Source organism: Falco rusticolus, chromosome 1, assembly GCF_015220075.1.
Source record: "Falco rusticolus isolate bFalRus1 chromosome 1, bFalRus1.pri, whole genome shotgun sequence".
Classification (NCBI taxonomy): Eukaryota; Metazoa; Chordata; class Aves; order Falconiformes; family Falconidae; genus Falco; species Falco rusticolus.
In genome coordinates, this window is record NC_051187.1 from 34,662,250 (window position 1) to 34,678,877 (window position 16,628).

Here is a 16,628-nt window from a genome sequence, read left to right on the forward strand (position 1 = left end):
GCTGTGCCTGGTGTCCCTGCTGAGAGATGCATGGGGAAGACAAGGATAAAAATGATGGTTTTTTGGGCCATGCAGAGGGTTAGGGGATGGTGAGAGGTAACGGAGTGGAGCAGGCTGGCAGGGGATGCTCGGCAGGTCCAGCAGCAGCCGTGGGGCTCGCAAGACAGCAAGGGCAGAGAGCCGGTGATCTCAGAAAAGGTCTGGGGAGCTGAGGGCTGCATGGGGCAGGGTCTGGCCCCATCTTGCTGGCAGGGAGCCCGGCATCCCTGCAGCAAGGGCTGTTTAGTGCTTGCAGAGCCCCCGAAGCTGCCTGGCTTTGCAGCCTCCTGCAGCAGGGACGGGGCTGGGATGAGCACGGAGAGGGTATACCTGAGGCTCCTGCGGTGGCAAAAAAAGTAGTTGGGCTGTTCAAATTTTTCAAATTTGGGGATCTGCTTGGAACCTGGTGGGAAGGGAGCTCTTGTCCCTGTGGTGACACTTTTCCTGCCATCTCTGCAGATGGCAGGGGCTTGCTATAGTCACCCCAGGGTGTCTCCTAGATTTTGGAGGTTTTCAAGCCTAGAGATGGACCATGTGTTGCCCTCTGCTCCCCACAAACTCTTTAAAGCCACAATAAAAAATAACTGGTGCATAACTAGTTCCCCGCTCCCCTCATCTGCTTGTGACAGCCTCCCCTGACGTGGGCTGGAGGCTCATTTCTCGCTGTCCAGCTGGAGGAAAATGGTCCTTGCTGGGGACTGGGAGGTATAGCCACCATTTAAATAACCCCTCTGCCGCCCCGTGGTGTGCAGAGCTGTGCTGTGCCTTCCCTTCTGCCGCGTTTGCTTCTCCATCAGCATTTCTGTATAACCACAGGGATGTTTTAGCAGGTGCATTTGTCTTTTCACACCACCACCCCTCCCCCCCCTCCCCCCCACCCCCAGCCAAACATCTAAGAACTTGCCAGCTTCTGGAGAGGTCTGAAATGGTGCTTAGTGGGGGATTAGTGTGGCCAACCCTTCTTGAGCACTGAAGTGAGCCTGGCTTGCATTGTGTGCTGGAGTTTGCTGATTCTTCCCAATCCAGCTGGGGCTTGTTTGGCTGCGGTTCCCAGTGGTCAGGTCCAGCATGGCCCCCTCTTCTAGGAGGGGGGGTGTCTGCTGCTATGTTGCAGCTTTATCGCTATGGAAAATTGAATTAAGATGATATTCTTCCTTGCTTCTTTGAAAAATTCCCTTTTTAATTTCTGCTGTCCTCGCTGGGTTGGGGAGCATGCTAGGGGGGTGATGCTCAGTGGAGCCTGGCACAGAGGAGGGGGCTCCTCCTGCCCTGCTGGGATGGGGTGTGGGGTTCAGGAACCCCGAGCTGTGCTGGGGGATTTAGACTGGGAGAACCACGATGCATTTCCAACACATGCTTTTTCCCCACTCTGTGTGATACCGGCTTGGGTGAATGAGGGGAAAATGGAAATGTTTGCCAGAGAGGGGCAAAACTGCTCCCAGATACTGGAAGTTCAGGCAGGCAGTGGTTAGGAAGTATAGTCTCCTCTGCCCATGGGATTTATGCCCTAATCTCTGCTTACTGCCTGAAAAGTGAGGGATCTTTCACCCCTGGAGAAGAAAAAGCTTGATTTAGGAGTGGCTTAGTGCTCACAGAGGAGGAAAGGCTTTTGCAGCACGGCTGGGTTGGTGCACCCCTGGGTGCATCTCTCCTAAAGACCGGTGGCTACGTCCTGTTGCTGGGCTGGCACCGTCACTGGCCAAAGTGCATCCCTTTAAGACCCCAGAGTCCTTTGAGTTTTGCCTCTGTCGGTAGGTTATGGGGAGGGTTCTCTGGTGTATTGTCCCTGTCCTGGTGCTCCTTCTGTGGGCTGAGATGAGCATGGGTGGTGCAGAAGCATGGTCGTCTGAATGGTTGGACTCAATGATCTTTAAGGATCTTTTCCAACCTAAACGGTTCTATGAAATAACATTCCCCAAAATGCCTCCCTCAGAGCCCTCTGCAGTGTCCCCCAGAGAACACCCCAATGGGTGAGGAGATGCTTCCCACCAGGATGGTTATTGCTCTGTGGCCGTGGCTGGTCTGCGGGAGTGCTGCAGGTGTAAGGCCAAGGGGAACCATCCCAGTTTTGCTCTGGGATGTTGCAATGCAAACAGGTGGATGTAGGAGGCTGGTGAGGGGTGGGCTGTGACCCCCTCATAGCAGCAAGTCCCTTACGTGGTGCCCATGGCTGGCTCCGTCCTGCACCCCTGCCTCAAGGCCATGTAGCAAGGGTGGTATTTGACACTCTTTTTGCACAAACAGCCCCAAACGTGGCTTGGTTTGCATGGCAGGGAGGCGTTTGATCTGTGCCCTGCCAGCAGCCTGGGTGCCTTGTCCCCACGTTGGTGCTTGTGACCTCGGGGCCGCTTTGGAGCGGCCAAGAGGAGGTTACGGAGCAGCGAAGGAACCATGCCACCTCTTGGGATGTCTTGGCAGCTCATTGTTTGTGATCTCTGCTGCTTGCAGGACTTGTCCTCCTCCAGATTTTGGATTATTTGCTGTTTCTACCTTCCTCCCCATTGCCTTTGCTGGAGGATGGGGCAGAGATTTGCTCCGTGGGTGCACCATCCGATGGCGCATGGTGCTGGGACAACCCGCTGCCAGTAAGGGGAAGCCACCAAGGGGAAGCCAGCAAAGGGACCGCCGTGTCCTCTACAACCCACCCATGTGCTTGCCTTGGCCCTGCAGCTCCTCCCGGGCTCCCCACGCATGCTGCGGGCTCCACGTATCCTGCCCTGGCTCTGCTTCCCCATGGAGGGGCAAGTTGCCACCTCAGCCTGTGCAAGCAGGACTCAGAGCCTGGGGGGGGCACTGAGCGCTCGTGCACACCCAGGGAGGTAAAGGTGCAGGTTGGCTCTTGGCCCCCCAGCACCCCAGGGACACCTCAGGGGGGTCCCTAACAGCTGGGACACCGCTGTGCCCAATATTGGGGTGCTTGTAGCACCCCTGTGGCAGGGCACGGGTGAGGATGCTCCTGCTGCAGCATCCCGCTCCTCTCCAGGATTTGGTCCCTGCTCCCCCCTATTTTGGGACAGGGAAAAGGGGTCAAGGCCATGGTGAGACAGGCAGCCAACGCTCGCAGGTCACCCAGTTAGACGACGATGTTTGTGTGTATTTATTAATTTATTTTTTTCCCCCAAAGAAACAGGGAGAGAGAAAAATATCTCTCTGTCCAAAATCACTCATCCTTCCTAATAATGAGAGCTGTCACCAGCCCTGCTTGGCGAGGAAATGATGCTCGCAGTAAATATTTGGTCTGGAACTGATTTATGGGTGGAAAAAAATGAGATTAGTGGCTAATCGCTGTGTTGCAGGAAGCGCTTTGGGCCAAGCGCTGGGGCTGAGCTAGCCGGGAGCTGGGGCTGTGCCTGCGCCAGGGGAGCTGTGCTGGGGGCTTTGGCAGCGATGCTTATGCCACTGGGTTGGGATCAAGTGGCGGTGATGGAGGGGTTGGACTGGTGCTGGGGTCCACCAAGCTTCTCCTTGGTGCTTTGCTGATTTGCTTTAAGGTCTGGGGGTTTAGGGTCAGGGGCAGCTTGGATCCCCCTGGCAGGGCACGGCATGGCAAACATCAGCCATGGGGCTGCTGGTCAATGGACCACCGTGGGCTCTGGGCCAGGAGGGGTTGTTCTGTCAGACCTGGCTGGAGGCAATCATCTGCTCCATCCCGAGCCCAGCGCACCCGCAGAAGTCATTACAGCCACCGCAAAGGCAGCAGCAGCTTTTCCTGTGCGGGGAAACAATTAGCTTATTAGAGGGCAGTTTAATTTTCGTCTGCTAAAGCGGGCTGGTGAGCACAGCACGGTCATTTCCTATCGCCTGGCAGGGCCAGATGCCCCTGGGCATTGCTGGGGCCTGGGGGCAGTGGGAGATGCGTGGCCCCGGGGTTGGGTCATCTCGCCTGGGGCTGGAGCGGGTGTCCGAGCTCAGGTGCAGCTCTGCTCGGCGGTACTGGAGCGATGGCAGCAGAGCAGGATGAGTAAGCGTGTAGGTGTTTGCAGGAAAGCAGCTGTTGGACACAAAGAGGAAAGTTTTGGGAGCGAGCAGCGCCTGGGTTTACACTCTCCTGATTCCCGCTGCAGCAGGGCTCACGGCGCTGCCCGGCATCGCCTGGCATTGCACAGCTCTGGTTTGGTTTTGGGGTCAGATGCTCTGGGTTTCCCTCCTGGGCTGGGGCAGGACAGGTTCAGCTGCTGCTGTTGCAGAGGTACTACGATTCACTTGCCTCTCTTTTGGCTCCCACATGTTTTTTTTGTCTAATTCTAACAATTGAACCATGAGTCGAAGGCAGCGGGTTGAATTAAAGGCTGTAACTCAGTTGTGCACCAATGCTGTCACCTGCAGAAAACCATCTCCAGCTGTTTGTGAGCTGTGCTGCTGGGGGGGCAGGGGGCTCCTTGATGACTGTGAGCTGTGGCACTGCCTGCTCCATGCTTGGAAGGGGATCTCTGCCCCAAATCCTCTAAATCTCCAAAAGGGCTGAGCTGCCTTTCCCAGAGACTGCTTTGGGGCCAGGCAGATGATGCTCTTCTCTACCTGGCCCTATTGCACCATGGCCAGGGTGGGAGCGGCTGAGCCAGAAAGGCTTAGTGTGCCAGAAACCTGCAGCCCAGCTCCTGTGAGCTGTCGGTGTCGGTCTGCATTGCAAATCCTTCAGATTTGTATGCTGCTTTGGGCCCATCTAAGCCACCAAAATGATAGCTGGTCCTTGTCACGGTGCAAGGCAGGTGGAAAAATAGGCTGATAAGCGAGAAGTGAGTGTCTCATTCCCCCCTGCTCTGCAGCATTTCGTTTTGGATGAACATTTCCCAGCGCTTAGGGTTGTCCGCACCACGGTCCTATGCCTTGGTGACCTGTTCCCTGGGTTTCTGCAGGGGCCACTCACAGCATTAGCCTTGGGTGACACACTACACTGCAGTCCACCCCTTGCTTGTACTCAGTTACCCTGCTTGGGCCCTAAAAGGGATGTAGGTGATACTAAGTGACATTAAAATTGGAGCAGGCGCTGAGTGCTGCAGAGTGCCAGTGATGTGGGTGCCGGTGCCTCACTCCCAGTGGGAAGGAGCCAGGACTAGTTCTGCCACGGTGCACAGAGAGCAGCATCTCTGGAGCTCAGCAGCATCTCTCGAGCTTAGCAGCACTGCAAGCGCCCAAGTTGATTTTAGGTGCTGTAGCAAGCAGTCTGAATCTGCTCGGTAATCCCTCTGTGCCTCAGTTTCCCCCATTTGAAGCAGGGCTTGTAGTAACGGCTGGTGTTTTGGCATGCAGATGAGCTCTGTGTGATGGCTGCCTTGAAGAGCAAGCCTTACCTGTGCTGGCAGCCTCTGAGCTGCTATAAAGATGAGCTGTGATGGGTACAGCAGCTCATCCAGCCCTCCTGGCCCCACAGGGGACAAGACAGTTACCTGGGGCACAAAGATGTTTTGAACATTACCACAAGCACATCTTTTAGCTATCAGTGAAATCCATGCAGGAGGGTTTGTGGTGGAAATCTCTTGGGCCAGGGCACTGAGGGGTGATGCAGCCCTGCAGAGGGCTGGTGGGCAGTAGGTGATTTTGGGGATGTGATAAGGCCAGCTTAGGATGAGGCTTTTGGATCAACCGACACTTTTCAGCCAGGTTTTGCAAGAGGAAGAACTCTCAAATGCAACATGTTCCTTAATGAAATTTGCCTTTTTTGGTGATGGGAAAGGATTGAAAGTTCTTGTAGGGAAATCATAGAATCACAGAATCATTTAGGTTGGAAAAGACCTTTAAGATCATCAGGTTCAACTGTTAACCCAGGACTGCCAAGTCCGTCACTAAACCATGTCCCTAAGCACCACATCTATGCATTTTTTAAACACAACCAGGGATGGTGACTCCACCACCTCCCTGGTCAGCCTGTGCCAATGCTTGACCACCCTTTCAAGGGAAGAAATTTTCCCTAATATCCAATCTAAACCTCCCCTAGCACAACTTGAGGCTGTTTCCTCTTGTCCTGTCACTTGTTATCTGGGAGAAGAGACCTACCTCCTCCTTTCAGGTGGTTGTAGAGATTGATAAGGTCCACCTGAGTGTCTGCGCCTCCAGGCTAAACAGCCCCAGTTCCCTCAGCTGCTCCTCATCAGACTTGTGCTCCACACCCTTCACCAACTTGGGGTGGGTCTAATTGTCACATGCACATGGGTCTGTGCATCTCCCCACATGAGCAGCCGTCCTGTGGGTGTCACCAGTCCCTTGGTACATTGCTCCCTCCTCCCCACTTGTGAGCATATCCCCCTCCAATTTCTTGCCCTTCACTTGTCTCTCCTTTTTTCTCCTTCTTCCTTCCAGAGTCAAGAAGAAGAACAAGCCCTTGAACCTCAAGATCCACAACAGTGTGGGAAGCTGTGAGAACATCCCCGCGCAGCGCTCTCCGCTCCTCTCCGAGCGCTCCCTGCGCTCCTTCTTTGTGGGGTACCCACCTTTCCTCCCCTCCACCCCTCCTGTCCACACCGAAGCCACCTTCTCAGCAAGTAAGTCCAAGCGTTTAGAGATATGTGGGTGCTTCTGGGCAAATACAAGCCGGGAAATGTGATTATATATGGCTGTATATGTACAAAACCACTGTCATATTGAATATTGATTTATGCAAACAGATACGCTCACCTATTGCAATACCAGGGGTGCAGCTGGGTGGCTGCTCTGGTTTGGAAAAGCCATGAGCCTTTCCATGCTGCCTGGGTGGTGACACCGGCTGGCTGTCACTTGAGAGTGACTTTTCCAAGGGCTCCTTTGTAAATGCAGCAGGGGTTTTACCTTCGTACAAAGAGGCTGCTTTTCAGACCTCTCCTGCTTAACAGGGTTTTGAGCTGATGCAGAGTGTTGGGTGAAGCCGGCACTGATACAGCCAGGTCTGGTGCAGACCCCACGGAGCTTGATTCCAGCAGCCAGCCCCAGTCCTGCCTGGGAGTCTGCTGGGGGCGGTTGCCCTCTTCCAGGAGATGCTGGTGGTGGGATTCAATGGCTGGATTTGGGTCAATGAGCTCACCCAGGGCATTGCTGCTGGCTGGGGAGAAACAGCCTGATCCTTGTTCCCTGGTCTTTGACCGGTGCCTTGATTAATTCTGCAGGACCCGAAGCCTTTACGAGCCAGGTGTGGCTCACTGCCTAAACAAAACACTCCCTGAAAACATGTGGCGGCTGCTGGGAGGGGTTTGCATGCCAAGAGCTGTGGCGGGGAGGGTGAGCACCCCTTGCCTCTTGTTGCTCAGCTAAAAACTTCCTCCAGCTCCCTATCTAGGCTGGTTTTCTGCCACTTCCCCCTCCCCAGGCTTTCCCCTTGTTTGCTTTCCCAAAATGCGGTCTTTCTGGTTTGTGTTGGGTTCTTCCAGTCGTGCTTACTGCTCAGCTCTTGGCTGAGGAAGGGGTTTGCAGGCAGCACCCCTCCCTGCCCATCCAGCCCCCCAGCAGGTTTTCCTCCTCCCTGTACTGCTCGCTGGGGTGCGAAGCAGCACTGGGATGGCTTTGCTGGCTGCCCTGAGTGCGGCTTTGCAGGCACTGGCTGCCTGTACGATGGGGCAACTCATTCGCCCCACTTGCATCCCCACAGCCATGCCTCTCCCAGCCCTCTGCAAGGCAAAACCATCATGATTTCTTTTTTTCTTTATTTTTTTTTTTTACACCAATTGGTTTGGGATCATTGAATAATCATCGAGCTATTTCTAGCATCCTTCTGCTCCCCTTTCTTTGGCTTTGGGGACAATGGGACCTGGCAGGATTTCTGTGGGCAGGTAATGAGATGTCTAGAGATGAGATTTCTGGACATGTCCAGCTCCCTGCCTCTCCCACTGGCAAAGCCAGCAGATTTGCCTGGAGCGAGGGGTATTTTTGCATTGCTATTTCCTCCGCAGCAATGGCTGTGTTCAACTTGCAGCCCAGAACGATGGGGAGTAGCAGACCAGAAACCAAGAAATAAAACCCATTCTCAGCACCCGCCCCCGCTGTGTCTGGTTGCATTAGGTTTCCTTACGCATCAGCATTGGATTACATCCCATGGTGTGATAACCTGATGTAATGTGGCATCACAGGAACGTGATGCAATGAGAAGTGATGGGCTATCAAGTGACTAACGCTGCTCAAGAGGTGTCTCTTCTCATTTCCCTCTACCCTCCAACTTTCTTGGCTGCTGTGAATGTTTGTTTTCTGGGCTAGATGTGAGCCATGGAGAGAAAAGTTTGGTTGCACCAGCCGGTTGGTTGATCCTTGTTGAGAGGTTTTTAGCATCAGTGAAACCATTTGGCTCTTGCAGGACCCACATCTGTGTGCTCCACAACCCTTGCTCCTGGGGACTTGTGGGGAAAATTAGGTGCTACAATCCCACTAGACTGTAGTTTTTCTAGCTCTCTTGTGTTTCTGCAACATTTCCATACCAGTGGCCTTGTCCTCAAGCTGCACCCCAGGCTTCTGCCTGTTTCTATGTTTGCTCTCTGGTTTGTGTCCCTGTAGGGAGAGTGGCTGCATCCTGCGCTCAGCAGCTGGGTGCTGAGCGTGGCGTTATAGGGAGAGAGATGGAACTTAATGGGGCTTGGTGCCAGGGTTTATTACTTGGCAGAGCCATGAGTGATGCCAAGCGGTGCAGAGGCACATTTATTTGTGGGGAGGGGAAGATATCTCTGCAGCTTTCCCCATGCCCCACATTTTGCTGTTATAGGACCTGGGTGCCTTGCCCCGGCTCTGGTCCCCTGCTCACCTCTCACTGCTGCTCTCGCTCGTCCAAAGTACCAGGGCTATGAGAAGCCCTGATCACAGTTTGGGGGTCACTCCTTGACCCATCTCCTGGGGTGCCACTATTTCTCATTGCCTTTTAAGTGCAGTGGGTTTCCTATGTGCCGCTGGATGAGCTCCATGGGGCTCACCCAGGGTGCGAGCTGGTGAATTGTGCCCACTCCACATCCCAAGGACCTCTCCATCCTCATGCATGGATGTGGTCGGGCAGCCAAGTTCTCCACAATATCCCACCCCCATGACTGTGGGTACCTAAGCCTTTATAAAACCCCAACAGAAAACTAATTCTTCCTTTTTTGTCTTGTGGGATCAGCATGGCAGCACCTGGTATGCTCTGGATTGTTGTGGAATTGCTTCCCTAAGCACTGAAACAAAAAAATGTTGCTGTTGTCAGATTGAGATGCAGAGGAGGAGCCCAGCGACCCTTGGCAAGACCCCCTTCTCCCTGGCTGTCTCTCGGTGATCGCTTTTCAACAGCCAGGGCATCTTGCTTGTGGCAGGAGCATGCTCCCATCTGAATCATCTCTGGTCCTAATCGGATGCGGGTTTGGATGCTTTTCTCTTACTTCTAATAGCCAATTAGGTAGGGTAGGTATGGCTGGTGGAAAGGGATTCAAGATCATGTTCAGTGGATCAAGCCCTGCGCTGGGAATCCAGGAGCCCTAAATCCAGCCTTTCTGCTGGAAAGGACCAGGCAGGACCTGAGAGTGTGATGCTAGCGTTGAAGGTGCACGTGTCCAAGCAGTCAGTGCCATTCAGACCGTGGTCCCTCTCTGCAGGCATCCCGTCCCCAGTGCTGGGGGTGGTTTTGTGGGAAGAGACTTCTCCTTAACCCTGCCCTGGCCCAAACCACCTTCAGCAGGGGACTTCCCAAGTGGGGCATCATTTCTTTGTGACCATCAGCAGTTTTCTCCTCCCTGAACCTGCCCTGCTGCCAGTACAAGCCACGGTATGAGCACTCCATGGCCATGTTGGCAGCTTGGCTGGGAGTTCCCTGCAGCCCACATCTGGCCACAGCTGGCTACCTCGCTATCCAGCTGCTCCAGCTGGCAGTGAGGCACCAGAGGGTTTCCTACCCCAGCAGCGCTGTGCGGAGCTGAAGAATACAGCTTTGTCTGGGTAAGCCTAATTGACCCTGCAAGACTGTGAACTGGGGGGGGGTGGGTGGGTGGTGGGGAATCACAATGCAAGTATTTAAGCCAGTGAAGCGACTGAACGTGACATTTCAGCTGTATAAATGGGATTGTCATGCTGCAAAGAGGAACTGCCGGGATTATAAAGTGACTCTGTTTTCTTCCTAGAGAGATGCTCTGAGAATAGCTCTGCCTTCTTCGGCTGCTTTGCATGGTCCCCTCTGCAAGGGCTGAGGTTTCATTTCAGCTCGCTTGGATCATCCTTCCACCGGGACACCACAGGGAGGTTGCTGGGTTTGGACCTGGCTGCGATTGCGTGCAGAATATTTGCTGTGTGTGCTAGTGGAGGGGGCAGGTTGACTCCCTTTTTAACCAGAATCCTGTGTGGATTTTATATCATGGGGAGGGAAAGCTGCTGGTGCTGCTGCTCCAAGTGTTGCTGCAGGTTCCGTTGCTGCTGCAGCTGGGCTAGTTGGGAATCTCTCCCATCCTATTTTGGCCCTAAAAAGAGCCAGAGGGAGGACTGAGGTGTCTCATGGAGGGACTTTGCACCCTTGGGTGCACCCTTTGCTGCAGAGCAGCTTGCCAGTGTGCTTGGCTCCCCAGTTGGGATGATGCAGGCAGTAACCTCTGCCAGCATCCTCCATCACTGTCATGGTATGGGCCCCCCGGCTGTGATTTCTGCCTGGGGTGCAGGTGGTAGATATAAACCTGATGCTGTAACTGTCGTGGTTGTCTTCCAGGTGACTGTTGAACTGTTTCAGCAGGAGGCTGTACTCTGGTGTCTTCCCATAATCTCTCCAGGGGACTCAACCACCCTGGTGCTGGTGCTGGGGGTGTTTTGGTGGCTGCCTGGGGTAGAGGCAGATCTGTAGGACATCTACAGACAAGCACAGTCTCCTGGCCGTTCCTTGGCTTTGTGGTGATTCATCTCGGGATGCTTTCCAAGTTCACTTCTATCGATTTTATCCATCCCATTCATAATGTGAACATCACCGGATGCTGTTTGTTGTAGTAGGAGGAGGAGGGTTTGTTTATTGGGCTGTCGCTATGATGGATAACATGTTCACACCAATTCCCTGGGCATCCAGAAAGGTGCCAGGAGATGAAGAAGGGGGATATTGTGCCAAAATGTGGTCCCCATCAGTGTGGTTCAGCACGGCTGCCAGCCCCAGGTGTGGCTCTTGGTGTGTTCAGTAGGATGTGGGGGGTTGCTGAGCCCCAGGGAGGGTGGGAACCCCAAATAAATGAAACTGGGGAGCTCTGGCTGCTCTTGTCCATGCAGGAAATGCCCAGGCATTCCGCCTCCCCGCTGGGGAGTGAAGGGGAGACATCCACACCGGCAGCTGAAAGGCACGGAGGAGCTGTCGGGATGGCAGCGGGGGTGAGGAGGGTGTCACGGCCAAGGCAGTATCCTGGTCCCCGTCACCTCCGAGGTGCGCGGGTGCCACTCAGGGACCAGCGGTGGCTGTCACAGCTGCCTGTCACCACTGGGGAGCCGGGCGGCAGGGCTCTTCTCCCATGTCGGCTGTCAGAGATGCACCGGAGGCGGCTGTCACCCTCTGCCCGGGCAGTTTCCCCCCTTCTCTGCTCTCCTCCTGGTGCATCTGATCCCATCAAGCACGGGCTGTTGACTCAAGGATGAGCTGTGCTGCGCGGAGCAGGAGCTATGACCTTTGCCAGCGCGATGCTGCGGCGAAGGAAAGAGCGGAGGCTTTGGCTTACTCGGGTGGAGGGTGGCATCCCCCGGCGTTGGGTGCCCAGCTGCGGGGTTCGAGCTGCTCTGCGAGGATCGATGTGTGGGGTGGCACTGTGCAGTGTCCCCATGTTGAGGAGCAGGGTTTGGCCTTTGAGGGTCCCTCCAGGTGATGGGGAGACGGGAAAAAGGGATGGGTGCTTGGCCAGGAGGTCCCCATTGGGCTGCTCAGTGGGTACCAGCTGTGTTCTTCCCTGGGAAATTACACCCGTGCCCATTAAATGCCACCTCAGAGAAGGAGGTGGGGGGGAGAATCCTAAAACTGCCCTCACATGCTTGTGCGGGGAATTATGGCTGAGAGCTCTGATTTTCAAGCCATAAAGGAGGTTGCTGGTGATAAACGTGTAAGTAATGACTGACACCAGGGCAGGGGAGGTCCGGAGACATCAATTGCTGCGGGGCAGCTCGGGGTCGGTAGCGTGGGGCAGCGAGCTGCCAGCAGCAGGAGGATGGAGGGAGGCAGGCAGCCGGCTGTCACGCTTCAAAGCTTGTGAGGGTCAACTTATCCCGCTGCCGTGGGCTCGGCTGCAGCACCTCGGGTCGGGTACTTCTCCATCGTGGGGTCCCTATGACACAGAGCGGTCCCCCTGGGGTGGTGGGACATGCTGCTGAGGCCACAAGGCTTTTTTTTTCTTGCAATAATCTCTTAATTGTGGCAATTTGGGGGTTTTGATGACAGTATTCCTCCTGTGCCAGGGGGAGCCTGCTGCATCCGCACCTTCCCTTTTGGGCACCACCCTGATGTAATATTGCATGGGAAGAAACAGCTTTTTCTCTGGGTGGGCTTCTCACCTGCACAGGTTAAAGGGGAGAATCACCAATTCAGTTCACTTCCCCCTGCCCGTGGGGCTGTTCCCTGCGACAGTGGGGTGCCTCTCCCGCCCTTCTGCCCCACTTTGCTTGTTTTCCATCCTGCAAACAGCAGGGCTATTGTTAAATGCTGCGATCCTTCATGTATTGCTCCCTCTAATGAACATAATTAGCCGTGAATCACGTAGGTCTCCTTTTTGTTAGGAGGTTAAAATCCCTGATATGCTTTAATACATTTTTGCAGTGAGCACATTTAGAAAGTAATTAAAAGGCTCAGCCATCTTTGCCTACATCCCCTCTCCCCCTCCCCAGGATGGTGGGATTTAATTGAGGCCAGGTGAAAGTTAGTGGAAATAAATTGTGGCTGATAAAGTGGAGGTTGTAATTTAATTCTGGGAGAGGAGCTGTTCTTGCCTGGGTGTTTAGTTCACCAAGGACCGGTGTTGGGGCAGGGAGCGGGGGAGATGACTTATTTGTGTAATATGATTTACTGATGAGAAAATGACATTTAGGGAGGTGCAGTGCTCATGCGTGGAGTGGTCCCACTCTTCAGGGCTTCATCTCTGGGGCTTGTGGACGTGCCCAGGAGGTTGCAGGTATTGGGGGAGCAGGAGGGATGCTGGTCCAGGAGCCTGGGGTGAGTTGTCTCAAGGGCTGGTGAGAAGCATGGGTCAAAAATATTGGCATACTGCTGGTGTAAAACAGCCAACCTGAGGCTGGGGGCAGCAATTACCTTAATTGACTTTGTAGTCCTTAAACATCTTAATTGCCGGCTCTGCCTGAGGGGTGATGGGGATCGAGGCGGCAGAGTAAGAGAAGGAGCCGGAGCAGCTGCTGGCAGGAGATACTGGAGATGGATGTGTTTTAGGATGCTCCCAAGACTTTTAACAGCGCCTTGCACGGGAAGCAGCATGTAAATGTAACCTTCAGAAAGAGAGCGCAATTAAAACACCCTGCCGCCCGCTATATTAAAATGGGATATTAAAGCAAACAGTGGTTCTCCCCACTCTGAGGGATAATATTGAAAGCGTATTTAGTGAGGGATTTGCTGGCATACTGAGCAAACGGCTGGGCTTGCAGCTGGGGTCTGCTGCTCGGCTCGCATCATGCTGGGGCTGGTTGCTTGTGCCTGGGAAACCTCTCGAATCCCTTATTGAAAATCCAGCCTTGAATCCCTGGCACAGATCCCCTCCCTGGAGCTGAGCATCCTGCAGGGCAGGACCTCTCCTGTGGCCAGTGCAGCTGGCAGGAGGAGGAGGAGGAGGGTCTCTGCCCTTGCTGAGGCTGAAGGGGGATGTGGAATCCGAGCGCAGCACGGGCATGGCGGTGCTGCTAATTACCTGCCTACTCCAGCTGGTGCTAATGAACTTATCTCTTTTTCCTTACCCAGCCAAGGTCCCGTTACCCTTCCTCCCCCCCTTTTCCCTTAGAAGGAGAGCACTGAGCCTGCTTTTTACTTTGTTCTTCTATGTGAATATGAGTTAAATTGCCTTCCAAGTGACTGATACTTGGCTTTTTGTGCTGCCACAGCCAGAAAACATGATGATGTCTTATTAATAAATGATGCAGTTGCTGTTTTGGCTTCATTCTCCCTTTCTAGTTTGGACATCATGACGTGGCTCTGATGGCTTTGCAGTCCTGCTCTGCATGCACATGGGGTGGGTGCATTACCTTCCACCTCTCTCCCTGGCCCAAACTGGATGCTGGGGGCTGTTATGGGGGACAGGAGACCCTAATTCCCTGCAGACCCAGGCACAAAGCCAGAGGCCTCTTGCTTTCCAGAAAGGGAGCCCAGTGGGGCATCTCCAAGGGGAAATATCAGGCAAAGCCTATTTTTAGTGTACATCCTTTGCTCCCCTCCTCAAAAGCTTGAACCCTAGCTCTTTCCTTTATTCCCACCTGATGGTTTTCCCTGTCTTTCCTCTCTCTGCAGATACGCTGTCAGTGCCTCGCTGGTCCCCGCAGATCCCCCGTCGAGATCTAGGAAACTCGATAAAACACAGGTATGCCAACCCTGCCACAGCGCCGTGTGAATCCCCCCGATTCCGCGGGATGAGCATCTCCCTTTCCATCTCTGGTCTGGGATAGGAGGCTTGGGGCTGTTCCCCCTGTTTCCCGTGCTGGGCTGTGCTGTGCTGTCCTAGAAGCCCATTTAAATTCCATTTCAGTTCAGATTTGGTTTAGATAAGGCTTGAGTCGCTATCAATAAAAGCTATGTATTATCCGTGACCTTGCCAACCTCCAGCAAATTTCCTATCTCTAGATTATTGCCCTTCAATATCTACCTCAAGAAGGAAAAGGACTAGAAATAGCCTCAGTGCTGCTGTTTGGTGGGGCAGCTGCTTTTCTGACAGGCTGGAAACTTAGGTGCCCAGGGCAGGGAGGCGTTTTGGGGGCTCTGGCCACAGCCTGGGGTGGGCAAAGCTGGGGAGCTGCAGCAAGCTGGTGCCTAATCCCCATCCTGGCTGGCTTGGACCCCCTTTGGAGCAGGCTGTGCTGTTCTGTATAACCAAAGGAGGGCTCAGATTTGTGCTTTGGCATCCCTAGAAAGATGCTTTGACACCTGCAGCAGCATTTGAGGGCAGCAAGGAAAGGATAAATCGGGACTTGGGAGATGTTCCTGCAGGAGCACGAGTGGGGCAGCACCACTTCATCTCTCCCTGGCCACTCTCCTTGTTTGTCTCCACAGGTTTTCCACCAAGTACTGGATGTCTCAGACATGCACTGTCTGCGGGAAAGGAATGTTGTTCGGCTTAAAATGCAAAAACTGCAAGTACGGCACGGTGCCGGAGCTGCTTGTGTCGCTCCTTAATATTGCAAGGGGGATAACTAGGGTTTTGCTGGTAGAGGCTCAGGCATGGGGAGAGCAACCAACCTTTTGCTCGCTTATCCTTGCAGGAAGCTTTAATGAGACGTGAAATTGGGTGAAGAACACCCCAAAATGGTGCTGAGGTTGGGTCTGCGTGCCAGGGATGGGAGTGGGGTCCTTGGGGAGGATGCTGCCCACCAGACCTCGGCTCTGCTCACACCAGAGCTCTGAGTCAGATCCTGCCAGCCTTGGCCTGGCTATAGATACCCACCTTATAGGGTTACACATGGAATTGTCTGCAGAGATGGGGGGATGGATGTGCTGAACCAAGAGCTGAGAGTGGCTTCAGTGAGAGTATCACCTGCCTGTGGGGTGGCTCTGGACATCAGAGGGGTTTTGCCTGAAGCCTTGGGCTGTATCCTCTATTTTTGCAGCAGCAAAAGTCTTGGGGGCCTCTGTTTCTTGGCAACGTCGTGGCACTTGTGGAGCCAACCCATCCCAAATCTCAATTAAGCTGTGGTGCAAAGGAAAGGGGCCGTGCTGGCTGTAAAATTGGACAGGACTGGAAAAAGATAGTGAGGCAGAGGCTGGGACCACTTCTACTGCTTTAAATCCAGTGGAGCCCAGCTCTTAGACAGTATCGTGCAGCCATCAGCACTTAGTAAAGCTGCTTCTGGAGATGCAATTGCCTTTTCTAGGGATGGGTGCTGGGAATATGCCGATCATCTGCAGGTAACTGAGTTAGCTAGAGCTATGAAGTGATAACGACTGCTGTTGCTGTTGATTAAATGCTGATGAGTTAGCAAATTGGGTTTTAAATGTGGACAAGAAATGTCTGGTTGCTCTGCAGCTGGTGATGGGTTTCTGGAAGTGATGTTATCAAATATATATATTTTAAAGTGGTGATTCCTATTGCATTCAATGCTCAAGCAACTGGAAGCTTTGTGCCTGCAGGCACTGCCTGCTGTGCCTGCCTGGGGCTGGTCCCTGTGCGGGAGGAGGGATGCTGGGACCTGCCCCTGTGATGCTGTGGCTCCGGCTCTGTGCTGGTCCTGCTGCCTGTAGTTGCTCAGAAAAGAGCAAATAAATGCCTTGGTTGTAAAAAGTTAGGGTGAATGCAAAGAATTTAGGTTCACCAGCTTTGTCATAGCCCCTTGGCCCTGGTGCTGCTTTCCCCGGGAACAGGAGGGGAACAAGCAGGTAAAACAAACAAATAGACCCCAACCCCCCCAGGCATCAAATACCAAATTAATCTCTGCCTTTCCCTCTAGGAACAGCTTTGTAATAAAAGCTAACATGCACGGCTTCTGAACTTTCATTACGCAGCTCATTGACTTGTAGCTGCCATCTT

The 16,628-nt window shown here is 53.8% G+C and overlaps 1 protein-coding gene across 2 annotated transcripts in view; it reads left to right on the plus strand.

The window, feature by feature from the left end:
• KSR2 (kinase suppressor of ras 2) overlaps positions 1-16,628 on the plus strand; it is an 87,131-nt gene that overhangs the window by 25,591 nt on the left and 44,912 nt on the right. For both annotated transcript variants that reach the window (XM_037385238.1, XM_037385320.1), the window contains exons 5-7: positions 6,337-6,518; positions 14,402-14,471; positions 15,158-15,241. In XM_037385238.1, coding sequence (XP_037241135.1) covers positions 6,337-6,518; positions 14,402-14,471; positions 15,158-15,241 — 336 coding nt within the window. The remainder of the gene's footprint in view (positions 1-6,336; positions 6,519-14,401; positions 14,472-15,157; positions 15,242-16,628) is intronic.